The following is a 27,317-nucleotide window of genomic DNA, read 5'->3' as shown; positions in this document are numbered from 1 at the left end:
AGGGTAAGCCTCACATCACAGGTGTGCTTTACACACTGGATTGGGACCCATACATAGATGTTGTTTTCATCCTTTCCCAGGTTTGAGGAATAGCTGCATGGAAAATGTGAACAGCGGGGAGAACTGAATGTACCAGGTCCTAGTTTTAGAAACTTGACAGAGGGTCACTGGGCATAGACTGGAAGGAGGTGGGGGTGATTGGTAAAACTTTCCCTTCTCCCCCATTTATTTGTTCATTTATTTATGTATATCAGTAAAGATACACATATTCTTGGATTCCTTTTTTCTCAATCTATAACTCCTATTAATTACTTTGATGTTCAAATTTGGCTAATGGGAGTCCCTCCAAACTAGCTTTTCTGCCCAGTTGACATTTCCACCTCTATTGTTTGAGGACTTCTTGCATTCTGGTAAAAGATAGACTCATTCTGCTGCTGCTGCTGCTGCTGCTAAGTCGCTTCAGTCGTGTCTGACTCTGCGTGACCCCATAGACGGCAGCCCACCAGGCTCCCCCATCCCTGGGATTCTCCAGGCAAGAACACTGGAGTGGGTTGCCATTTCCTTCTCCAATGCATGAAAGTGAAAAGTGAACGTGAAGTCGCTCAGTCGTGTCCGACTCCTAGCGACCCCATGGACTGCAGCCTATCAGGCTCCTCCGTCCATGGGATTTGCCAGGCAAGAGTACTGGAGTGGGGTGCCATCGCCTTCTCCACATTCTGCTACATGTTTATTTCAACACTCCCAATCTATTAACTCAATTCTGGCACTATCCACCTAGAGTGTGCGTGCTAAGTCGCTTCAGTCATGTCCAACTCTTTGTGACCCTATAGACTGTAGCCCACCAGGCTCCTCTGTCCATGGGATTCTCCAGGCAAGAATATTGGAGTGGACTGCCATGCCCTCCTCCAGGGAATCTTTCTGACCCAGGGATTGAATCCTCATCTCTAACATCTCCTGCATTGGCAGACTGGTTCTTTATCACTAGCAGCACCTGGGAAGCCCGAGAGATAGGGTCAGATCCCACAGGTTAAGGGCTCAGTCCTGCAAGACTTCCCTTTCTCTTTCAATACCAATTACAAATCCAGGTTGCCTGTGCTTCTGACCCACTCACTATAAATTGGAGATTCCCAAGACCCCTACCTTGAGTTCCATTAATTTACCAGAGCAGCTCACAGAAGTCAGGAAGAGTTTACTAACTAGATTACAGATTTATTATAAAGTGATATAGCTCAGGAACCAAGTAGAATAGATGCATAGACGAAGGTATGTGGGAGGGATACAGAGCTTCTTCCTTGATCTCTCTGAGCACCTCTCCCTTCATCTCCAGTGTTCACCAACCTGAAAGCTCTCTGAACCGAGTCCTTTTGGGGTTTTATGGAAAGGTTTCATCACATAGGCATGACTGGTTAAATCATTGGCCCTTGGTGGTTGAACTCAATCTCCAGCCCCTTTTCCCTCTTTGAGGTAGGTGGGTAGGGTAGGGCTAACCCTACCCTCTGGTCACACAGTTGGTTCCCATGGCAACCAGCCCCATCCTTATTGGCTTTCTAAAAATTACCTCAGTAATATAAACTCAGGTGTGGTTAAAAGGGCTTGTTATGAATATCCAAAGACATCCTTACGACTCTTATATTTTAGAAAATTTCAAGGGTTTAAGAGCTTTGTTCTAAAATCTATGTCAGAAACCAAATAAATATTTCCTAGTGTAGATCAGAATCTCACCATGTATTTTCCCTGCCCCAGCCCTGAAGTGCATCATTTCTCCAAGGAGCCTCGGTTCCTTTCGGTAGTAAATAGTAACTAAAAACTAAGATCTCAGTGCTAGATGTGCTCATTGGTACAGGGGTTTTGTTGTTTCTAAGCCCTCAGTGTAGACAGAGCTAGGAGCTATATCACATCTGTCTATTTATCAACAATATGCATCTATTTCATAGTAAAAACCTTGAGTTCACAATTATTCTTTCATTCTCTCCTTTCCCTTATGTCTTGTTTTATGTTTTTATATTTCGTTTGTTTTGTGAGCTTTTCTTTTTCTTTTTGTATCTCTTGTTTCTGGCTAAAGAAACCTCTCAGCACACTTAGTGAATTGACCTCTTGTTGGGCAATTCTTGTCATTATTCATTTTAATGTTCAAATTGTCCTATAATTGGACTCAATGGAGCCCCTTTCACCTAGTTCCAGTGTCTTTTTGCTATGTTCCCATCCGTTTTTGAGCATTCTTGTACATAAAAGCAAAAGATGTTCTCTACTTTCACCACTTCTCCAAGTTCATTTTGGTACTAATTGGCAGTGAAAACTAGCATCTGAGCCTTAGGTGAACTTATTGCTTATGAAGTGTCATTGTTTCCAGACCTTTGTAGAGCTAGAAAATACATGCAAAAATATTAAAATACAGAAATTAACTGATACTCCTAATCTTATCTGATAAATTTTCTCCTCGTTTTTCCCCCATTCCAGTTTCTTTCATGTCTTCACAGTGAACACTGTGACTCCTAGCAACATGAACATATGTTTATTCATCTGCTCAATCCTACAACACACAGAGATAAGCTTTGGAATTGTCTTTCTTTAAAAAAAAAAAAAGAAGGAAAAATCATATTCATACATGTACACGTTCACATCTACATAGGCAAAGGTCTCTCTTTGCCCCCTTTCTGCTACACTGAGCCTTTTAGCCTTTGCCGGCATTCTGTGGCAGACAGTGGGGTTAGTGTATCTGTTGGCTTTACAGGAAGCAGGAGAGCATAGCGCCAGCTGGGTATTCAGGAAGCCGCCCAGGACCCAGTCCAGTGGCCACGAAAGCACTTCACTACAGGCCCAGGTCAGTGTTTGAGGACTCATAGGGTTGTAACCAGGCGTCACTGTCCTCCTCTTCGAGGACGTGTTTCTCACCAACTGGTAATGGGCAGATGGTGAGCGGATCTGGGTGTTCGCTGCCATCGTGGGCTCTAGGCCTGAAATATGCGCAGAGCATCCCCGGGAAGGTGTCGGTGAAGGTGAAAATGTGGGAGCCGTCGGATACGTTGAAGAAGGACAGCTTTCCAGCCTCAATATCCAGAAAGATGCCCACGCAGCGCGGTGGCACGCGCACGCTGAGCGGGACGCGGTGCTGGTCTAGGACGAAGTACTCACAGCTGTTCCACAACCCCATCACCCAGTAGCCAGTCGCCGGGCTCATGCGAGCATGCCCTGCCCTAGGCACCGCTGCCAGACACACACCGAGGAACCAGCGGCTGCGGCGGCCCACGTGCACCTCCCAGTAGTGGCGGCCAGTGGAGAAGAGCTCCCGGCTCAGGACGCACGTCTGCTCAGACAACCACTGAGGGTTCTCTGACCCCGGCGCAGTCCTGAGTGAGGACACGCTTTTGCCATCCTCGGAAACCTCCAGGCTGGGGTGAGCGGAGCCAGGATCCAGGGTCACATCCACTGCGCAAAGGCACAGGGTCAGTGCCCGCCAGGGACGGTTCTGCCCCCACCCACATCCCTGTCCCCTCCCCTGATAGGCAAACCTCTAGTTCTCCAGATGGAGCAATCGGTGGAATAGTTACCCCTCTCCTGAAGCCCCTCCTACCACCACCCTGGGACTGAAGAGGCATGGAAGTCACTCCCTAGCTTTTGAAAGTGATAAGAGGAATTCATTTCCTTCCTTAACCGGAAGACTCTTGAATTCCATGATGCCATACAGAGCACAGATAGCAAATGAGGGAGGTTTGTGGGGATGGAGGCGGGCTCACTTTCCCCAAGACCTGGGCTGCAAGAGGGCTCCCCAGGTAACGATGGTGGTAAAGAACCCGTCTGCCAATGCCCGAGGGGGCATAAGCGAGAGGGGTTGATCCCTGGGTCGGGAAGATCCCCTGGAGGAGGGCATGGCAATCCACTCCAGTATTCTTGCCTGGAGAATCCCATGGACAGAGGAGTCTGACCAGCTACAGCCTATAGGGTGGCAAAGAGTCCTACACGAAGTGACTTAGCACACACACACAGTCAATAGGAAGGAGCTTAGGACTGGTTCTTCCTGGCTGCTCTCATCACTCAGTGTGACCTTGAGATCACCAGTGAGCTCTGGGCCTCTGTTGTACAGCAATGTTAGGATTTTAAAACTGAAGGGGACCCCAGAGATCATCTAGTCCAGTATCCTGCACTCCAGCAAGCCATTCCCCCCACCCCCCAAATCACACTCATTTGATGGACAGGGACCCCAAGGATCCCTCTGTCAGATAATGTGGGAAGTTCTGCCAGATGGATACAAATCTAGTAAAACCCAGAAAGTTATATGCATGTGGGAGCGTCAGAGTGCACACAAATGTGTGCATGTGTAAGTGCAATCACATTTGTGCATATGAGCATGTATGTGTGCAGGCATATGTGTCATACTGCATGTGTGTGCAAGTGAGCTTATGAGTTTGTATGCAGGCTCCATCCATGGCTGCTGGACAGATCCTTCTTCTAATCTCAGTTCTGGATACCTCCCTTCTGATTAAGATCCAGCCAACTTAATTCACAAGATACAGTTCCTTGGCTTCAGTTACCTGCATGTCGTTGAGCTGCTCTCCACTCTGAAACCAAACAGAGAAGAAAAAGGGACTCAGAGATCTGAGTCAGTAACTCCAGAACCTTGAGGGAGCCTCAAGATGCATGAAGGATGCCTGTAAACTGAATAATCTCATTTCCACCATGATAACTTATTTGGACCCAGACTAGCCTGGGTCCACCATGGCATCTTCCCAGGAATTTGGGATTGGGCAGGGAGGCTGGTACCAGTGCTGGCTTATGCCAAAGCTTGTACAGGCTGAGGTGGTGCTGGATAGTGGGATGCTAGAGTATGTGAGCAAAGAGAACCAATATAGGCAGTTGGGTGCCTTGAAGGATGGAAACAAAGCCTCTATTTCTGACTGGCTTAGTCCCCAGGAGGCCCAGCTGAGCTTGGCTCCTGCCTAAGACATCCTCTGGACACCCTGACTTGCTCTCTTTCTTACTGTGTGGATTTCTGTTTTGTTTTATCTCTTCCTATATTACAGAAGAGAGCACCAAAGTCACAAAATGCAGAAGCAGTAGAAGACGTCTTCAGAGCTCCATAAATTTATAGCAGGGCCTTTCAACCCTGATTTTGCATCAGAATAACCAGTAGAACTTCACAAATCTAGAGCTGTTGCATAGAATAACTCAAATCTATACAGATGTCAGATCAGATCAGATCAGTCACTCAGTCGTGTCCGACTCTTTGCGACCCCATGAATCGCAGCACGCCAGGCCTCCCTGTCCATCACCAACTCCCGGAGTTCACTGAGACTCACGTCCATCGAGTCAGTGATGCCATCCAGCCATCTCATCCTCTGTTGTCCCCTTCTCCTCTTGCCCCCAATCCCTCCCAGCATCAGAGTCTTTTCCAATGAGTCAACTCTTTGCATGAGGTGGCCAAAGTACTGGAGTTTCAGCTTTAGCATCATTCCTTCCAAAGAAATCTCAGGGCTGATCTCCTTCAGAATGGACTGGTTGGGTCAATCCTCCCTAAATTTAGCTGTAAATTCAAACCAATCCCAGCTAAAACTACTTTTGGATGTTTTGGGGGAACTTCATAAATTTATCCTAAAATTTATATTTTAAAAAGGTCCACAAACTTTAAAAAGGAAGGGGAAATGGAGGAGAACTTGTACTTTCAGGTACTTTAAAAGCCAAGGTGATAGGTGACCAAGAGGCAGACCCATCAAGACATGGCAACTGAGTATGCACTAAAGGTGATGTCCACATTGATGGGTAAGTCACAGATCGTGTGTAGTAAGTGGCACTGGGAAAGCTAACTCTTTATATGAGAAAAATCACTGCATTCTTGTCTAACACCACATAAAAAGGTGAATTTTAGATGGATAAAAAGACTTACACATAACATATAAAGTGAATAGAAGAAAATGTAGGAGACTAGATTTGTGACCTAAATGTGAAGATCTTCAACAAAAGTTAAAAGACACAAACCATAAAGTAAAAGTGTGATAGATTATATTTTATCAGAACTAATTCTTTTCAATAAGGGGCACCATTGGACAAAGCTAATAGCAGATGACAGAAGAGAAGAAGGAATTCACAATGTGTAATAACAATGAGAGATTACTATCATATATATTATATAATAATAATATTGCATGAAGGATGCCTTCAAGCCCAAAGGCTCCATTCCCCAGCACTGACACCAGCCCTGTCCTGTGAATCAACAAGAAAAAGATAGCAACAACATATGGAAAATAGGCAAAGGACATGAACTGGCAATTTTCAGAAGAGGGAGCCCAAAAGCCAGCTAGCATGTAAAGAGATGCTCAGATGAGTGCAAACCCAAAGAATAATTACTCATCTCCATTGACTGGCAAGCTTAGAAAGCTGGCTCACACGGGATGTGGGCTCATGGAGCTTCCATGCACTGCTGGCATGGGATGATGGTGCTACTTTCAGGAATCCCTTTATCCCTAGTGGGCCAGCACTTCTCCTCTTAGAGAAATCTCCACACAGGGCTAGAAAACAATTTATTCAGCACTAGTGGTCTGTAGTGATATGGAGTTAGAAGGCTGGATGTCTACTCCAGGAGGATGGCTGACTCAAATGGAGGGCTCTGCAGCAAGAGGATACAGACTAGATTTACATGTGGCAGCAGGGATGGATGTTAAAGCACAGTGATGAGTGAGAAAAGCAAGGAACAGCATGAGACTGTAAATATCTTTACAGTAACTACAGTGTATGTGCACAAAACAGAAATTTCACCTCTTTCAAGAATACATACAAAATAAAGATACACATTACTGGGGAAATCGAAGAAGGTACAGGGACAAATATTTACATGTAAGGTAACATGCCCATTCCAGAACCACAGATGAGAGTTTTTGAGGGCAGGCACCAGGAATCTAGGTGATTCTGATGTACAACCAGGATTGGCACCAATGATTTACTGTATGCTTACACCTCTGCTGCTGCTGCTAAGTCACTTCAGTCGTGTCCGACTCTGTGTGACCCCATAGACAGCAGCCCACCAGGCTCCCCCATCCCTGGGATTTCCAGGCAAGAACACTGGAGTGGGTTGCCATTTCTTTTTCCAATGCATGAAAGTGAAAAGTGAAAGTGAAGTTGCTCAGTCATATCCGACTCCTGGCAACCCCATAGACTGCAGCCCGCCAGGCTCCTCCATCCATGGGATTTTCCAGGCAAGAGTACTGGAGTGGGGTGCCATTGCCTTCTCCACCTCAAGACAATGTAAACATAAATATAAAAGTCAAAGTCAAATATAACCTATACTGAGTGATGTAGATTAATACATGTGTGCAGCAATGGAATAAATCAGAATGAAGCATAGTTGGTTAGAGCAGGTGACTAGGATGCTGAGGCATAAAGTGGACAGTGGGAGAAACATGGGATTCACTCACCAGCCTGGCCTTCGGCCCTTCTCCAGTCTGAAGTAGCCAAGGAAAAGCAGAATTAGAACAAAGTCCCTTCAGCCTTCTTGTTCACACATCAAATTTTGCACCCACCCCTGCTCCACTCCCCTTTCTCCTGCCACCCACACAGCCAGCAGGGTTCCAATCTGGCTATCATACCTGCTTGGGAGATCAGAAGAACATTTACAGATAACCAGGTGCTACAAGGTAGACAAGAAGAGATAGTTCTGGGTGGGGGAGAGTCACTTACCCAGCTCTACTTGAAGCTTCCCTGTAAGCAGAACCCAGAGAAAATATCAGCCTTTGGATGAGTGAAACCACCTTTGCAAGGCAGTTAGGTCTCTGAGACGTTTCATAGTCTTAAACTATTACTCATTCCACTCCTGTTTTAGGTGCTGCATCACCCATCTGCAAGCTTCTTACTCCTCATCCTATTCTTTGCTCTACGGCAGAAATCTGCACAGGGCTGGGAAGGGAAAACCTTTGCCCTGAAACTGCAAGCTCTTCCTAGGGAGGAAGTCCTGGGTAAGTCCAGGCACTGGGCACATCCTGCACGAACCTCAAGGTCACTTACTGGTTACATTATTTTAAAAACCGGGTGGATATCACACTCAATTATTTCCCCTGGCCAGATACCAAGACTCTGATATTTTGCCACTAGAAATGCATTCTTCTGAGTTCTCTATGCCATCTTTTAAAAGTTAAGAGTAGGAAAGGCAATAATATACACTAGTTCAGACTATGGTGTTAATGATTTATCGTGCTGTTTTGTTGTTGTTTGGTCAATTGCCTTTTGTTTATTTTCCCTGCATGACTAGGTAGACTGCAAGACAAGCTTCTACTTCACTATTTTGTCTGGTGTTTTTCTGGAGCAGACAAAGTGGTTCTCAAGGTCTTCCCCTACCCATTGTGGCCTTCTCCTCCATCCCCTCATCCTTTGAATTCACTCTTTCCTCCTCCCCCAACATGGTTTCAAGGTGCTGAATCTCCCTGGGGAGAAAAGTGGATTTGATAAATTACTTTCACTTTGGTGCAAATTACAGATACTTTCTTTCTCAGTGACATTTGCTTTAAAAAAAGAAGGCTATCCTAGGAAGATGAACCAGAAGGAGGAGACCTTTAACCGTGGAACTGTAACTGAATCATATAATTTGCAGGAGAGGGCCTGGCAAAATCTATCCAGAAAATCTTAAGTCATACTTCCTTGGCAGGTGTGCACACGTCCATTTGGGAGGGGAAAGGCAGGATGTGCAGCAGGCTGGATATAGAATTAGATCACTGTGATTCAGTGCTCTCCAAAGGGGGCCTAAAATCACTGAACCCTTGCTTCTGCCATGGGTTACCCCCCTAGCCCACAGCCAGCACAATGAGCATGGCACCCAGAACTTACCCAGCTCCACTGTGAGTTTCCCTGGAGAAAAAAACAAAGAATAGAGAAACATTTCCATCCATCACTGAGGGCTTGCTTCTCCAAAGTGCACAGACTTGGAACCCACATGCTCTGGAGAGCCAGTTTGAGCTGGACATGGGGGAGGAACAGGCTCCAAGGCGAGAGAAGTGAAAGTAAACCTCTGCCGCAATCCCTCTCTGCCCCCTCCCAAACTCCCCTAACCCCATGTGCCCTACTTGTCTTCTTGACCCAGTGCCCAGACTTCTGTTACTCAGAGATGTGAGTGAAAAGCCCATCTTTCCTCCCGCTTACCTTTGTCTCTCTCTGCCTGCTTCTTCAGCTTTTCTGAAAGGAAGAATAAAGGGGAGCAGAGGTCAGTGCGTGCACTCCTCTGCCTGTTTTCCAGGTCCCATTCCCGCCTTGCCGCCCAGCAAGATAGCCCTTCAGCAATGGCCTTCCCCACCCCACCACCATGGCCGCCTCCACCACTTTTCTCCTTGGCAAAGCCAATTCCAGGAGGGCAGCCCCCTGACTGCCTGGTACCTTGGGACTTCCGTTGCTTCCGAAAGAAGTACAGCACCAGCATCATGAGGAGAGCCAGAAGGAGCGGCAGACCCACCAGAGTCCCAAGGAAAGCTCTCTTCCAGGGAGAGGTTCCAGGTAAAAACACATCTGGAAAACAACCACTCATCACTAAACACTAAGTGAGAAGACTGGTCCAGACACTGTATGCCAGAAAATCTTTCTAGCAACTGGTTGGCCCTTTCTGGGCCCTACCGTGTGTGTGTGTGCATGCTTAGTTGCTTCAGTCATGTGTTCAACTCTTTGCAACCCCATCACCTGTAGCCCACCAGGCTCTTCTGTCCATGGGATTCTCCAGGCAAGAATATTGGAGTGGGTTGCCATGCCCTCCTCCAGGGGATCTTTGTATCTAGCGATTGAACCCACATTTCATGTGTCTCCTGCATTGCAGGCAGATTCTTTTCCCACTGAGCCACCTGGGAAGCCCAGGCCCCACAACAGCCATCTGTAAAATGGGCATGAAAGCTATTGCATGGTGCTTAGGAGAAGTAGCATCTGAGGAAGAGCAGAAACTTGAACTTGCTCAGCACAGAGGGGAAAATACTGCAAACTGAAGGATGTAAAAGGAAGAGCTGATGGGCTCTGCCCAGTCCTTCATCTTAGAACTTATGTGACCACAGCCCTGACCTCCCTCTACTTCTTCTCACTCTTGCTTTACATCTAAGAAAATTAGAAATCAAGGTGTTTATATCTGAAACCCAGTGAATAATTGCTACCTATTGCTCTGACAAACTATGGAAAATTCTTCAAGAGATGGGAATACCAGACCACCTGACCTGCCTCTTCAGATATCTGTATGCAGGTCAAGAAGCAACAGTTAGAACTGGACATGGAACAGACTGGTTCCAAATTGGGAAAGGAGTATGTCAAAGCTGTATATTGTCACCCTGCTTATTTAACTTACATGCAGAGTACATCATGAGAAACGCCGGGCTGGAAGAAGCACAGGCTGGAATCAAGATTGCCGGGAGAAATATCAATAACCTCAGATATGCAGATGACATCACCCTTATGGCAGAAAGCGAAGAGGAACTGAAGAACCTCTTGATGAAAGTGAAAGAGGAGAGTGAAACAGGTGGCTTAAAACTCAACATTCAGAAAACGAAGATCATGGCATCTAGTCCCATCATTTCATGGCAAATGGATGGGGAAACAATGGAAACAGTGAAAGACTTTATCATTTTGGACTCCAAAGTCACTGCAGATGGTGACTGCAGCCATGAAATTAAAAGACGCTTGCTCCTTGGAAGAAAAGTTATGACCAACCTAGACAGCATATTAAAAAGCAGAGACATTACTTTGCTAACAAAGGTCCATCTAGTCAAGGCTATGGTTTTTCCAGTAGTCATTATGAATGTGAGAGTTGGACTATAAAGAAAGCTGAGCACTGAAGAATTGATGCTTCAACTGTTGTGTTGAAGAAGACTCTTGAGAGTCCCTTGGACTGCAAGGAGATCCAACCAGTCCATCCTAAGGGAAATCAGACCTGAATATTCATTGGAAGGACTGATGCTGAAGTTGAAACTCCAATACTTTGGCCATCTGATGCAAAGAACTGACTCATTGGAAAAGACCCTGATGCTGGGAAAGATTGAAGGGAGCAGAAGGGGATAACAGAGGATGATATGGTTGGAAGGCATCCCTGACTTGGTGGACATGAGTCTGAGTAAGCTCTGGGAGTTGGTGATGGACAGGGAAGCCCAGCATACTGCAGTCCATGGGGTCAAAAAAAGTTGGACACGACTGAGTGACTAAACTGAACTGAACTGATTGCTCTGATGAATCCATGTGTCATATTGCCCTTCGTGCAAACACCTGGCTTCTACTTCTCATCACACCTTTGCAAGAATCATTAGCAAAGCCATGTAGGGCTGACTGACAGTTCCCCTCTTCCCACTCCAGACATCCTAAGGAGGATCTGCCCAGAAGCAGAGTGTGGTGCAGAGCTTATAGAGACAGTGGCCAGACAGTAAAGAAATACATGCAAAACAGAGCAATCCTCTAGAAACTCTTGCGGAAATTTGATAGAATAATTTTATGTCTGTTGAAGATAATGAAATTGGTGCTTTTATCTCAATGGTCTTTAATTTTTTCTTTTTTATTGTAGTAAAATAAACAACACAAAATTTACTATCTTAACCATTTTAAGTTTATAGTTCAGTGGCATAAGTACATTAACACTGGAAATTCCCTGGCAGTCCACTGAGTTCAATCCCTGGTTGAGGAACCAAGATCCTGCAAGCCATTGTGGCATGGCCAAAAAGATTAAAAAAAAAAAAAAAAAAAAAGTACACCAACATGATTGTGCAACCAACACCAGCAGAACTTTTTTTAATTGTCCCAAACTGAGAGTCTGTACCCATTAAACACTAACTCCCCAATCTTCCCACCCCAGCCTCTGGTAACTTCTATTCTGCTTTTCCTCTCTATGAATTGATGATGCTGGGTACCTCATATAAATAGAATCATACAATATTTGTCCTTTTGTGTTTGCCTTTATTTCACTTAACATAATGTGTAGTTTTGGTTGGTTTTTAATTTTCTTTTTTTAGCAGTGTGTTTTTATTATTTGGTAAAAGTATTGAGCCACAAAGGACCGGTCCTTCTCCACAGATGGTTTTTGAGAGCTCAGAGTCCTATGCTTTGATGATCTGTGATCTCCATCTGGCTCTCTGTTCCAGCCTTTCCTGCATCTTTCCAGCTCCTCCAGTAGCTATGCACATTTCCACCTCAGGACCTTTGCACTTGCTGTTCCCTCTACCTAAATGGTCTCCTTGCAGAAATCCATGTGACCAACACCCTTTGTCAAGGTTAAACACAAATTTAAAGGTTTGTGCAAAAAAGCGAGCGAGATTCCCCTTCCCCTTCTCTTAGACTGTTTCCTTTAGAAAATTTATAAATTCTTTCTCTGTCCCTTCAAGTGCTTCCCAGGTGGCACTAGTGGCAAAGAACTCAACTGCTAATGCTCTCTGACATAAATCACAGCAAGATCCTCTATGACCCATCTCCCAGAGTAATGGAAATAAAAACAAAAATAAACAAACGGGACCTAATTAAACCTAAAAGCTTTTGCACAAAGAAGGAAACTATAAGCAAGGTGAAAAGATAACCCTCAGAATGGGAGAAAATAATAACAAATGAAATAACTGACAAATAATTAATCTCCAAACTATACAAGCAGCTCATGCATCTCAATACCAGAAAAACGAACAACCCAATCAAAAAGTGGGCAAAAGACCTAAACAGACATTTCTCCAAAGACATACCAATAACTAATAAACACATGAAAAGATGCTCAACATCACTCATTGTTAGAGAAACCCAAATCAAAACCACGATGAGGTATCATCTCACACCAGTCAGAATGGCCATCATCAAAAAGTCTGCAAGCAATATATGCTGGAGAGGGTGTGGAGAAAAGGGAACCCTCTTGCACTGTTGGTGGGAATGCAAACTGGTACCGTCACTATGGAGAACAGTGTGAAGATTCCTTAAAAAAAAAATGGGAATAGAACTGCCATATGACCCAGCAATCCCACTACTGGGCATACACCCTGAGGAAACCAGAATTGAATAAGACACACGTACCCTGCACGCGTTCACTGCAGCATTGTTTACAATAGCTAGGACATGGAAGCAACCTAGATGTCCATCAGTAAATGAATGCATATAGAAGTTGTGGTACATGTACACAATGGAATATTCAGTTTAGTTCAGTTCAGTTCAGTCGCTCAATCGTGTCTGACTCTTTGCGACCCCATGAATTGCAGCACACCAGGCCTCCCTGTCCATCACCAACTCCCGGAGTTCACTCAAACGCACATTACTCAGCTATAAAAAGGAATGCATTTGAGTTGGTTCTAATGAGGTGGATAAACCTGGAGCCTATTATACAGAGTGAAGTTAAGTCAAAAAACAAATACTGTATATCAATGCATACATATGAAATTTACAAAGATGGTACTGGTGATCCTACATGCAGGAGACACAGATGTAAAGAACAAACTTTTGGACTCAGTGGGAAAAGGCAAGGGCGGAATTTGAGAGAATAGCACCGAAACATGCACATTACCATATGTAAAATAGATGACCAGTACAAGTTCCATGCATGAAGCAGGGCATCCAATGCTGGTGCTCTGGGACAACCAGAGGGATAGGGTGGGAGGGAGGTGGGAGGGGGGTTCAGGATGGGGCGGACACGTATACCTGTGGCTGATTCATGTTGATGTGTGGCAAAAACATCACAATATTGTAAAGTGATTATCCCCCAATTAAAATAAATAAATAATTTTTAAAAAGGAAAAAAAAAAAAACAACTGGTTAAAAAAAAAAAAGAACCTGACTGCCAGTGCGGGAGATGCAAGAGACCTGGCTTCAGTCCCTGGGTCGAGAAGATCTCCTGGAGGAGGAAATGGCAACCCATTCCAGTATTCTCGCTTGGAAAATCCATGGACAGAGAAGCCCAGCAGACTACAGTTCATGGGGTCAAAAGGAATTGGACACGACTGAAGTGACTTAGCATGCACATTCCTTCAAGATGTATATAAATGTTTCTGAAAGTTATATAAGGACCTTCCAGCTTTACAATCCAGGAATGATTTTCTTAAGGAGCTCAGAGCCTTTGAAATGGAAACATCAAGAAGAAAGCACTCCTATCTCCAGGCCTCCTGGGAGGTTCCCTTAGGCACCTGGCTCCAAGTTGTAGCTACATGCTTGTCATTGAGATAAGAGATATCTTTCTCCTTTGCATAAAAGCAATTAGCTAACACAGATGTTACAAGTTACCCAATTACCAGGTGAATTTTGGGTGAACTATGTATCACACACATATATATCCCTATGAACATTAAACCCATCAGTGGGGGCCTCATAACAAAACTTTGATGCTAGATAATGGCCTCACTTTCAACTCATTGCCTAACAGTCTTCTTTCCTGATTCACCACTTTAAAATCCATGTATGTATATATACAACCCACCATACTTAGCACTCTTCCCTGCTTCATGTTTCTCTGTATCACCTAATACCTTCAAACATGTGCTATAATTTACTCTTTGTGTATCTGTTTCCCCCATGGAATGTGCTCCTGAGGGCAGGGGTTTGGGGAACATTGTGAGTGCTCAATAAATATTGTTTGAGGGATGAAATTAGGAACACGTGGGTTCTTATGATGCTCTCTAATAATATTGGCTTCCTGGAACCTCCCCCAATTACTGTACTCTTAGTAGGTTTTAAATATTATGGCTTCAGGTGTCAAGTTCAGACTGCCCTGTACACAACCAAGCTCCAGAGCCCTTGTGTCCTAATAGATGGTTTTGGGGATAATGGCCTGGAGGAGGACATGGCAACCCACTCCAGTATTCTTGCTGGAGAATCCCAGGGACAGAAGAGCCTGGCAGGCTATAGTCCATGGGGTTGTAAAGAGTCAAACGCGATTGAAGTGACTGAGCACACACACACATAGGGATAATGGACATGGAGAACTTAAAGGCTAAGAAGATGAGGGTGAGCTGGCACCCACTGACCTGCTATGTGGACCACAAACTCTTTCTTTTGGCCTAGGAGGTGGTTCTGGATGGAGCAGGACACGTTGCTGTGGGCCCCCTCTTGGACGACCACAGACGTTTCCAGACTGAACAGGCCTTGGACATCCTCAGTGATGTTTTCAGTCTCCGGGGGCAGGCATCGTCCGTGATGGTCTCTCCACTGAGCCTGTGGCTTGGGGTACCAACCATTGGAGTGGCACCTTAGCTGAATGCCTCCCTCCTTGAAGCCCTCAATGGAGATATGAGGGTCTGAGCCCAGTCCTGGGAGAGGCAGGAAGAGTAGGAAAGATCAGGCTCCTTCCCAGATGTACATGAAGTTCATTATCACCATTCACCATTTGCAGTCACCATAAGGCATGGTGACTGTGACTACTCAACATATGTGGGCTTGCAGCCCACCATGGATTATAAATGACAGGCTAAACTGTAGATGGCATGTGGGGACAGCACTACCTCTGAAGGGCATTTTTAAATAGGGAAAGGCTGCTGGTATTTAGCCATATAATGCAAGGGACCGTCCCCTTGGTTGAAGAGTAATCCCATCCAAAATTTCAATAGATTGTCTTCTCTATCTCTTGAATCCCACCAGAACTAAAGTATCTTTGTTATGCATACTTTTTAAAATCTCTCTACCCAAGTAAACTAGCTTTATATTTTGAATATGCAAAACATTAATATGGTTTAAACATCAATACTATAAAAAAAGGTAGATCAAAAAAGCCCCAGGCTTTTCTCCATCCTTTGCATCTCATTGCTCCCTCTCCTTTAAGTAACCAATTTCATTAGCTTCCTGTGCTTCTTTTGTGCCATGTTTCTTCTTTCTTACACAAAAATTAATATGCTATAGAGCTTCTTTTGCATCTTGCTTTTTTCTCTTAAAAACACCCTAGAAATCACTCCACATCAGCTTAGCACTTGTCCTCAATTTCTTCCTCTTTTTTTTTTTTTTAAAGCTACATAGTTTGATATAGACCTTACTCAGCACCTATGCTTGGACATTTAGGGAGTTTCCATCAACCCTAAGTACTCATTGGAAGGACTGAAGCTGAAGCTAAAGCTCCAATACTTTGGCCACCTGATGCAAGGAGCCGACTTATTGGAAAAGACCCTGATGCCAGGAAAGATTGAAGGCAGGAGGAGAAAGGGGTGGTACAGGATGAGATGGTTAGATGGCATCAGTGAATCAATGGACATGAATTTGAGGACAGAGGAGCCTGATGTGCTGTAGGCCATGTGTTCGCAAAGAGTTAGACATGACTTTAGGGACTGAACAGCAGCAACACTGCTGAACAATGTAAATTTATACAAACGCCTTTCTTTCAGTTGGAGTTGTGGTAGGTATATATCCAGGGTCAACTCCCAGAGGTGGAATTGCTGTTCAAAGGCAGATACAAAGGAAGTCCAGTTAGCTATTGCCAAATCCCCCTACCCTGAAGCTCAGGACTTTGAATTCCACCTGCACAGTAAGAAGGGTCCTGCTTCCTCCAACAAGAGTGTGTAGTCCAACTATTGAATGTTTGTCAGTCTGATAGGAAAAAATTACCTCTCTGTAGTTTTAATTTGCCTTTTTCTCACTGTGAGTAAAATAATTGTCTTTTCCTTTGTTCAAGGGCCATTTTGTGTGCATTTTGGGGGTTCATTTCCTAATGAATTTTTTTAATATTCTTTTTTTTTTTAAATTAGAGGAATTTTCCCTTTCTCTGTGCTTTTCAATCTATCTTCTCCTGAGCTCTTTCCAAATGGATCCTTCTTCCCTCCGTGTTGGGGATTGACCAGATCACTCACCTGCTACCTCCAGCTCCCAGGTCGCCTCCCCAGTGAAGTCGCTGGAGAGGAAGCGGCACCCATACAGACCCTGATCGGCGGGGACCACGAGGTGGAGCCGCAGAGTCACACTGCCATCTATGATATCGTCCCTGATGAGTTGGGTCCTGTTCTGGAACTGCTTCATCTGCCAGCCATAGAACTCCTGCTGCTCCCGGTACAGGTGCACCACGTTCGAGGCCTGGCTCCAGAACCAGAGGATCTCCATGTGCTGGGCGTCCCGGTATGGTGACAGGTGGCAGGAGAATTCCACTTCATCCCCGACATGTGCCAGAATGGGTTCCTCATGGCCTACCACCCTGATCTCCTCTAGGACAAGATCCCAGACAATGGCCCAGATTAACTTTCCTCAAATAAGATAGTGTACATATGTTTTGTGGGTTGTTTTTTTTTTTTTTTTTTGCCAAAGATTCCATGTAATTTAATGCCTCAAAAATGTTTATTTGTTTGTTTGTTTGTTTTTTACAGCTCAGAAATCCACAGTGAACTATTCAAATGACAAAGGTGAAACACTCTACAGTACAACCAATCCTGTTTCTTGAACAAGTAATTGTCATGAAATCGCTGGATGTGCCATGTTAAAAACTACACAAGACACATTACAGTTCAGTTCAGTTCAGTTCAGTCACTCAGTCGTGTCCGACTCTTTGAGACTCCATGAATCGCAGCACACCAGGCCTCCCTGTCCATCACCAACTCCCGGAGTTCACCCAGACTCACGTCCATCGAGTCAGTGATGCCATCCAGCCATCTCATCCTCTGTCCTCCCCTTCTCCTCCTGCCCCCAATCCCTCCCAGCATCAGTCTTTTCCAATGAGTCAACTCTTCGCATGAGGTGGCCAAAGTACTGGAGTTTCAGCTTTAGCATCATTCCTTCCAAAAAAATCCCAGGGCTGACCTCTTTCAGAATGAACTGGTTGGATCTCCTTGCAGTCCAAGAGACTCTCAAGAGTCTTCTCCAACACCACAGTTCAAAAGCATCAATTCTTCGGCGCTCAGCCTTCTTCACAGTCCAACTCTCACATCCATACATAACCACAGGAAAAACCATAGCCTTGACTAGAAGAACCTTTGTTGGCAAAGTAATGTCTCTGCTTTTGAATATGCTATCTAGGTTGGTCATAACCTTCTTTCCAAGGAATAAGCGTCTTTTAATTTCATGGCCGCAGTCACCATCTGCAGTGATTTTGGAGCCCCCAAAAATAAAGTCTGACACTGTTTCCCCATCTATTTCCTATGAAGTGATGGGACCAGATGCCATGATCTTCGTTTTCTGAATGTTGAGCTTTAAGCCAACTTTTTTACTCTCCACCAGATACAAATGTGTGGTGGGGTACTGGTAGCTGGTTTGAACCAATCAGTTGCCAATATTATTCAGGGGATGGTTGTGTCAATATGGCCAGGGCATTAAATTAAATGGAATCTTTGGCAAAAAAAAAAAAAAAAGTACACTATCCTCTTACGTGAATAAAAATTGACATATTTGCATAAATGTGCAGAATAAAAGATCTGAAAGAAGAAAGACCAAATTACTGATGGTGATCATTTCTGCATGGTGTGAATAGATGTTTTCTTATTTTTGCTTTTGTTTTCCTATTTTGCTTTTTTGATTTTCTAATATTTTATAATGTACACGCACAGCTTCTATAATAACAAAGAATATTAAAATAATCTGGGAGGGGTGCTTCTTGCCTCATGGGTTTTCCTATCTAAAATCAAATCCTGCTGTCGAGATTTTTATTCATCTGGATCTTTCATTTGATTGTCCTCTGCAGTGATGTCTCCACTGGCTGCTTTACTCCCTGTTTTCTGCAATTTCCATGAGAGTCGCTGTTCCTTCTGCAGTGCCTTTCCACCCTGCATGCCTTCATTCATTTTTTTCTGGCTTCTGTGTTCCTCCTTTCCTTCTTTCAAATCTCGGCTTAATCCCACCCCCAATTCTTCCTTTATGAATTCCTCCCATCCTTCACTTGGCCCATATAGCATGGGAGCACCTTTCTTCTCTCCATATGAGACCCCTTGTTGCCTATTGGGTATAGCCTTGACACCGCTCCTACCAGCTTCCCTCTTCAGGTTCTCTCCAGCTGTCACTGCTCCCATGCCTGATGCCTGGCTCTTTTCCTGGGCGTACCCTGCCTCAGACTGTCTCTTGCAAGGTTCTACTCATACAGTACCTCTTGTCATGGCCCTTCTTGGCTTTCTGGAAAAAACAAATTGGTCTCTTAGCTGTGATCCCAGATCTTTGGGTACATTTCTCTTGCAGCTCTGGTCACACAGCTGGACAGTCATGTATATCATGTCTGTTCACCGTCCTTGAACAGACTAAGGATTTGGGCTGTTCTTTGTCAATCACTTCAGCATCCCTGGTTTTCAGCTCAGGGAGTTGGGGAATTCTATTTGCATAATCAGTTTACATTCTCTGTTAGTTGCTTCTTTCATGAGAGATGGTATGACCAGGATCCTTTGTGTTCTTCAAAAGCTATGGCTTATATCGCAGCAGAGGAGTTAAAAATATTTTCCAACTGGTTCAGCCTAAGTATAGATCAATAAGACTTTCCTGGCACCCTCCCACTATGCCTTCTGCCATGTTTGTGAGCTGTGGAGTTGTTGGGGATAGGGGGGCCCTGAAGGGATGGTGGAGAAGCACTGTGGGGCTAGATGGTGCTCAGGGTCAGTGACTCTTTAATAACTGGGATGGAGGGCTTATTTTGTAGCCCCTGAGACAGCCTAGTAAAAGGCTGCAAAATCTCAGTCCTGGAATAACCTGCAGAAGGGGTGGGCAGAAGCTGATGTGCTCGCTGAGGTCCTGGCTGTCTGGGATATAGTTTAGACATGTTACCTGAGCACAGCACCCTGGGCTGGAGGAGAAGGAGCAGGTGAGTGAGGAAGAAGAGACTGCTGGGCAGACGTCCTCGCTGGTAGGAGTTCAGGAAGACTGAGAAATCCATCACTTTTCCACAGAAGTGGGGGCCATCTGCAGAGGGATAAAGACATCCTGGAGTGATGCAGTAGAGTTAGAACTCCATGTATCAAGCCTGACATCTGTTATTGCCTCAAGTCTTTTTTTGGGGGGGACTTGCAAGCTCCAGGGCCTGGCTTCTTTCAGTCATAGCCAGATGTGAGAGTTGCTTCTAATTTTAACAGGCAGCATTGCTTGTGGTGGGGTTGACCCTTGCTTGGACTCACAGTCCTTTAACAGGACAGGGCCAAAGGGTCCCAGAGGAAGCAGCTTCTGAGCTTCACATTGTTTAGGGCCAGGAATAGAGCCAGGCATTGTGTGGGAGCTGAGTTAGGTTTCAGTGACTTGGCCCAAACAAAGGGAAATCTATAAGAACTCCCAGATGCGTTTTCCTTTTCTCTGCCCAAACCTGTTCCTGATTCCCTTTGACCTGGAACATCAGGTCCACAAAACAGAGGAACAAACACAGCGCACTTTCCTAAGTGGCATGCACGCCTGGCTGCCTTTTAACTCCAGCCACACCTAGGACACCTTTTTCCAGCCCTGAGACCTCAGGTGGAGTTCCCAGGAGGTCAGTTGATGACTGTCACTGAGTTAATAACATCTTTAAGACCACAGTGATGGGGCTGTCTCATCGATCCCTCCCCAAACCCATCTGTGGCCCCAGAGACCCAGCCCCAGTGCAAGCAAGGGCTGTTCCCTCTTCACTCCTGATGCCCCTTGAGGAGCTGTGGTAATGTAATATGAGAATCAGTGAGCCTGGGCAGCCAATTCATCTTGGGAAATATACAAGCCTCCCCACATTTCTCCTCTATTTAGTTGTGGGACTTTATGCAGACTATGTAACTTGTTGAACGTTAATTTTTTCACTTGAACAATAGAAGAAACCAATCCAGCTCAGAGGGTTGTTAAGCCTTCAAAGTGAGATGGATGCTCTTTAAAGAAAAATAAGCTCCTCCCTCTGCCTCCAACTGCTTTCTTCTCCCCATCTTCTTCTAGAGGCTACATCCCTCTCCTTTCACTCCATCATAGCATCCCAGAGCAGAAAGGCCCATGGCAGTTTCTACTCTCCAGCTTCCCCAGTCTCCCCTCTCCCTCTGTCTGCCACCCCACTCTACTATTTGGTTTGCCTTTTCCCACAGACCTGTGAGATGGCACCCGTTCCTGGGGTCCTGTGGCTACAGAGCCCCAGCCACACCATCGGTAATATCACCAGCAGGGTTTACATGAAGGACTTTAGTTCTTTTTTTATTGTGTGGTTGATTTACAATGTCTTAATTACTGCTGTACAGTAAAGTGATTTATTCTTTTTTTTAATATTTATTTCCATTATGGTTTGTGTTGGGCTTCCCTGGTTGTTCAAATGGTAAAGAATCTGCCTGCAATGTAGGAGACCTGGGTTTGATCCCTGGGTTGGGAAGATCCCCTGGAGAAAGGAATGGCTACCCACACCAGTATTCTTGCCTGGAGAATTCCAAGGACAGAGAAGCCTCGTGGGCTACAGTCCCTGAGATCACAGAGTCGGACACAAATGAGTGACTAACACACACACAGTTTGGGTTATAGAGACTTCCCTGGTGGCTCAGACGGTAAAGAATCTGCCTGAAATGCAGGAGACCCAAGTTCGATCCACTTTCTTTTTTAAAAATATTTTCATTATGGTTTATCATAGGATATTGAATATAGTTCTCTATGCTATACAGTAAGACTTTGTGTATCCATCCTACATATGAAAGCTTACAGTAAAAAAAGTTGAATTGCAAGAGTTGAATGACGGTTAGCAGGGGAAGAGGATGGGGGAATGTGGTACACGTTGGTCAAACGGTACAAGCTTTCAGTTACAAGATGCATAAGTTCTGAAGATCTAACGTATAGAATGGGATCATAGTTAATAATACTGTATTGTATACTTAAATTTTGCTAAGATTAAAGTTTTAGTGTTCTCACAACAAACAAAAAAGATAACTATGTGAGATGGTAGATATGTTAATTAGTTTGGTTGTGATTATTATTTCACAATGAATGTGTTTATCAAGATATCATATGGTACAAATATATACAATTTGGGGGGCTTCCCTGGTGATCCTATATATAGGATTTCCCACTGCCAATGCAGGGGGCCCAGGTTCAATCCCTGGTCAGGGGACTAGAGCCCACACACTGCCACTAAGAGTTCACGTGCCACAACTAGAGATCCTGTATGCCGCAACTAAGACCCAACACAGCCAAGTAAATAAATATGTTTAAAAAAATAAATAATACATACCATTTTTATTTGTCAATCATACTTCATAAAGCTGAGAGAAAAACGTATTAGCTTTTAGTAAATTATTTTTCTGCAACTATTCAGGTAGTCATATTTTTTTTTCCTTCTCTTTCACTTGATTAATTTACCTAAACTGTCAAAATCCTTAGAATAAAATAGTTGACAATGAAAAAAAAAGCTAACAGTATGTGAAAGACTTTAAAACTGTTGGTCATGTAGCAAAAGATGGTCTGAGGAAGTGTGGAGGTAAGTTGATGGAAGGCAGGCAACATGAATGACCTCTGTGCTGGAAGGACCTGGGCTGACAGGACCACTGTCAGAGGGAGGGGCAATGGCCTTTGAGTCAGTGGGTCAGGGGCCTTGCCTCATGGAAAGCAGAGGCTAAGTTGGGGAGGCTTCATTCATGCATCAAAAGGGGCCCCTAAGGAAGGAGACTGGAGTCCCCTTTCAAGGGGGCCTGGCTGTTTTGATAGCCAGCAGCTATTAGAATATGATCACACAATAACCAGCAGAACAGAGGCCCTGGGCCAGAGCCCAGGCTCAGGCTGGGCAGTCTAGCCTTTCACCCTTTTGGCTGACAGCAGGAATGTGTCTGCGACAGGCCCACCAACTGGGAGCAAAGGACACAGAGCCCTATGAGTGTGAAGCTCTAAGGATACATCAGCACCAGCTAAGGCCTTCCAAAACAAGAGGAGCTCAGAGGGTGTTTATGGATCCATATGGACTGGCCAGACTGTGAGGAATTAGTCAAGACTTGTGCTAGGAACAACTTAAGTGTTCCCAAGGCAGCAACAGGGCATTAGATGGGCCTGCAGCTGGGGGAAGGGGCACCTCACAGCAGGATCAGTATTCAAGGTCCCATATTCCTGGGGAAGGAGGAAGCTGCCATCTATCAGTCAGTCTGTGTGTTCAAGACCCTGGAATTACTATCAGGACTGCAGTTCTCTGTTGTGATACACTCTTGCGATTTCAGTCACTGAGGCTGCAGGTGGAAGAGGTCATAAACACACATACATACATGCATATGTCCACAATAATAAAAACTAATATGAATTGAGTGCTTACTATCTACCCAGAACTTTCCTATATCAGAAGTATTATTACTATTATTATAGGAGCAAGGTACAGACAAGGAAACTGAAGCAAAGAGAGGCTAAGTGACTTGCCCTGCACACATGGCTGGAAGGTGGTAGAGTTGGGGGAGTTCCTCCCAAGCTCTGCACTTCTCTGGACACAGCTTCCTCACCAGCAGTGTCGTGTCAAGGGCACCTCAGTTCTCCTGTCCCCCAATTCACGACCCCTGTTAGGGACCACCTCGTCACAGACTGCAGCACTCGCCCTGACAGCATGTCACGGCAATTGAAGAAGTGGCTTGAGTCCCCAGGTGTCAGCTGCAAGACTAACCAACCAGTAAATGAATATAAACAAATCCACTTGTGATAAAACAGCTTAAAATGAGTGTTTCCCTCAGACCTTGTCAACAGCGTCTTCTCCAGCAGGAGGTCATGCTCCATAGTACTTTTGCTTCCAACACGAAGGAGCTGATTTTAAAGCCTTTAATTGGAGGGAAGCCGTCTGGTGAATTCTTGAAGGGAAAATAGAGGGGCTGAGATAGCATATTGAAAAGCAGAGACATTACTTTGCCAACAAAGGTTCATCTAGTCAAGGCTATAGCTTTTCCAGTGGTCATGTATGGATGTGAGTTGGACTGTGAAGAAAGCTGAGTGCCGAAGAATTGATGCTTTTGAACTGTGGTGTTGGAGAAGACTCTTGAGAGTCCCTTGGACTGCAAGGAGATCCAACCAGTCCATTCTGAAGGAGATCAGCCCTGGGATTTCTTTGGAAGGAATGATGCTCAAGCTGAAAGTCCAGTACTTTGGCCACCTCATGCAAAGAGTTGACTCATTGGAAAAGACTCTGATGCTGGGAGGGACTGGGGGCAAGAGGAGAAGGGGATGACAGAGGATGAGATGGCTGGATGGCATCACTGATTCGATGGACGTGAGTCTGGGTGAACTCCAGGAGTTGGTGATGGACAGGGAGGTCTGGCGTGCTGAGATTCATGGGGTCTCAAAGAGTTGGATACAACTGAGCGACTGAACTGAACTGAACTGAATGCTCCCTTCCTGTTCTAAAGAGCATATTCCTCCCCATTTGCTGCCAGAAGTTTGCCTTTTCCAACCTCCCTCAGCAGTTGAAACACTCTGATCCTTACCCCTTTGAGAGGAAACCCCTTCTGATCTCAGCTATTCACATCACAGTGGAAATGGATTTTAGCTTCCTTTTCTGATGGTGAGGTTTTGCTGGGGAAAGGTGAGAGACCGGACACGTTGCAGATTTGAGGAAGATGGAAGACCCAGGGAGGGGAAGGATGGCCCAAAAGGGGGTCCCAGGTTAGAGTTAAGCTCTGCTGGTGGGGAACATGCTCCCTGCTCTCCAGGGAGCCTTTGAAGACACAGGGAGATAATAAGGGTCGTGCACACCAATGCCAAAGAAATGCTGCTACCCTCCACCCAAGTTTATCTTTCCTCTTCTTTCTGTGTTCCTTCTCATTTTTTCCCTGGCCACACTCCAACTTCACTCCAGTTTTCTCCTCCTGCATGTCCAACTCCTGAACAACATTTATGTTTTCTTGATTTCCAGTCCTTCAACTCTTGAGTTTCTCTTTGAATATTATTTTACTTTGCTTTTGCTGTTTTGTAGGCTTGGGCTGTGTGTGCTTTGCCCCCTCTCTCATTCCCTGTGTCCTAAGCCTTAAGCCCCCAGGGGTAGGACTTTGGCACATTTGCACCCTCTCCTCTTTCAGCACCCACGGCAATGCTTTGCCCTCCGCAAACTGTTAGTTAATGCTCCCTGGCTTGCTTTGGTTTTATTTCAATAGGTCCACAAGAGTATTTACACCCCTGGTCTCTAAGGGAGATGAATTGCCCCAAGGAGAGATCTTCAATGAGGTTTCATATGGCTTGAGGGGGAAATGGGATGTGTCTGAATCCTTCCTATTCAGGTGGAACTGCCAGAACAGGCATCTCCCCTCGGTCACACTGACATCCTTATCCTGCAGCCAGGTTCAGCTGATAAGATGGTACCAACCCATGCTGTGCTATCTCCTCAGCCCTCGTTTTCTGTGTCCCATTTCTGAAAGGTGGAGGTTTAGACAGGATTGAGTCACATACCTGGCAGATAGCAGCAAAGGGTCCAAAATGACAGGTGATCTCAAGTTCCCTGCAAGGCAGACAATCACGAAGTATTCTGGCTCCAGATGCTAAGGTCCTGTAGACACGAGCTGACACAATAGAAGGGGACCAGCTCTTCTGTGACAGAATTATTCACTCACCTTCCACATTAAGATACATGCTGCTTGCTCAGTCCCTTGTTATAAAAACCGAGATAGATAGAACAAAACGAGGAAGTCTCTGTCACATCCTGCCTGAATTGAATTTCCATGGAAAGTGCCCCCACTAAGGTCTTAGAAGTAGGGTAAAGGTATCTGGGAGTTTTGTAGGGACTGCAAACTACAGAAGCTCAGAGCAGGGAGAAGACGCTCCAGCTGGCTGCCCAGGATCTCTGGGGTTCCAGGGAGGCAGGATGGCCATGCCTGCCCCTTTCTCTTCACCATCATAGCAAAACATATAGAGACTGGACAGGAATATCCACTGAGGATTAGGAAAGGTCTGGTGCTCAACTCTTAACTCTGGTGCTCAACTCTTACCTCCACAGGGTTAAGGACAGTAAGAAAAATAATCTTGGAACTTGGCCATGAGTAAAACCTGCAATAGCTGTTCACATACAACTTGGAAATGCAGCAGGGTGTTGTGCTGGGACTCCTCTAATGGAGCAAAGCTCAAAAAGAGGAGAAACAATGACTATCCCACCCTTACCCCATTTTTCCATATGCCACTGTGCCACTTTGGTGTTAGTGGGAATGAAGCACAATGGACCAAGGTGCCAGCCTAACCAGCTATTACCCCCACCCTGACATCATTCCTAGGGGACAAGTCAGAGCTGTGGTACAGGGGAATTCAAGCACATGGAGGACTCCCAGAAAGAAATGCCTGATGTTTAGGGAGGGGCCTGTGCAGATGCTGGGGTTCTGGGTTAGTGGATGGAAATGAAAACAATGAACTTCAGAGCCCCAACCTGATGGTGATGCTCCATATTGAGGCAGGCTGGTGCATGCACCCCATAGAGACATCCCAGGACAGCAAAGGGAGCTGAGTAGTGAGCTCAAATGGTGGGTCCCAGTCCCGGAGGGTTGGGGAGACAGAGGAGGGCCCAGGGACAGATTTAACCTAAAATTGACACTGAATAAAGAACAGGATCAGGGAAATGATGGAGACAAAGGGAAGGGTAAAAGCACTGAGTGGAGGGAGGCTGTTAGCATGTATGGGGCAGGAATAGGTTATGGGCTTGCCATGAGAGTTTACAAAAATCACCAGTTGAAGGCAGTCCTGGAAAGAAAAATAGATGGGACCAAATTGCAAAGGACCTTTTATTCTACAGAAGGAAGTGGAACATTGTCCTAGTTGGCAGCCAAGAGTCAATCGGACATTCAAAGGACCTGAAGTGATTCAGGATGGGAAGAAAAATGGTGATTGTTTGAGGGACTATTTGGAAAGGTTAATCCTGAGATTTTTATTGGTCTTTCCCTGAGGTCCTACACACCACCTGGGGAGAGGTGAGAATGTCACAGCAGGAATCCAAAGGCAGCATACAGAGTTCACTTCTGTGACTTCTGGACACAGCACAGCTGGACACAGTGGGATGGAGACCCCCAGCTGCCACTTCCTGCACTTCCGGGTGCGTCCTCCAGCAGGGACAGGACCCTGTGCCCCCTCCTACCAGCTGCACCTGAGCACCTCATTCCAAAGCCTCAAGAAATGCATACACGCCTGTGTTTAAAAAGAGGATGAGCTCTGGACTCCTGGGGAGCTGCAAGTGAAAAGGGAAGGAGCCTCAGCTGCATTTGTCTGAGCAAGCTCCAGGTGATGGACAGGGAAGCCTGGCATGCTGCAGTCCATGGGGTTGCAAAGAGTCAGACACGACTGAGTGACTGAACTGAACTCAGCTGCCTTTGGTCAGTGAGGAACACATCTTTACAGCTATTCCATTGGGTCACTTTGGCCAATTCTCCTTGGTGTATACCAACCTCGCCATGAGGTTGTCTGAGAGGATTCATGGGTGGGGGAGCCTGAGAACACCCCCAGCATAAAGGCCATTCTCACATACAACATGGGAAGATGGAACAAAAAGTCATGCCAAATTCACAAGTAGATCGGTTAATTCTTCTGCAAAAAAAAAAAAAAAAAAAAAGGAAAGACAGCAGAAGAAATGGCAA

At 45.3% G+C, this 27,317-nt stretch overlaps 1 protein-coding gene across 3 annotated transcripts; it reads right to left on the bottom strand.

Moving 5' to 3' along the window:
• Positions 1-1,188: 1,188 nt before the first annotated feature.
• Positions 1,189-25,498, bottom strand: BTNL9 (butyrophilin like 9). 3 transcript variants are annotated; one of them, XM_070793373.1, is made up of 12 exons: positions 25,156-25,498; positions 23,456-23,567; positions 19,597-19,731; positions 16,719-17,066; positions 14,913-15,194; positions 9,349-9,477; positions 9,118-9,150; positions 8,806-8,826; positions 7,666-7,686; positions 7,404-7,430; positions 4,530-4,556; positions 1,189-3,426 (listed from the first exon to the last, which is right to left on the bottom strand). In XM_070793373.1, exons 3-12 carry the CDS (start codon positions 19,703-19,705, stop codon positions 2,810-2,812), a joined length of 1,614 nt encoding a protein of 537 aa, XP_070649474.1. In that variant the 5' UTR covers positions 19,706-19,731; positions 23,456-23,567; positions 25,156-25,498; the 3' UTR covers positions 1,189-2,809. The 3 variants fall into 3 exon arrangements, with proteins under 3 accessions (XP_070649474.1, XP_070649473.1, XP_070649475.1); XM_070793372.1 differs by lacking the exon at positions 23,456-23,567 and having other exon boundaries at positions 25,156-25,494; XM_070793374.1 differs by lacking the exons at positions 7,404-7,430; positions 23,456-23,567 and having other exon boundaries at positions 25,156-25,497.
• Positions 25,499-27,317: the final 1,819 nt, after the last annotated feature.

The sequence above is a fragment of the Bos indicus genome, chromosome 7 (assembly GCF_029378745.1).
Source record: "Bos indicus isolate NIAB-ARS_2022 breed Sahiwal x Tharparkar chromosome 7, NIAB-ARS_B.indTharparkar_mat_pri_1.0, whole genome shotgun sequence".
Classification (NCBI taxonomy): Eukaryota; Metazoa; Chordata; class Mammalia; order Artiodactyla; family Bovidae; genus Bos; species Bos indicus.
The sequence above is the reverse complement of the archived record's forward strand: the minus strand, read 5'-3'. Positions and strand labels throughout refer to the sequence as shown.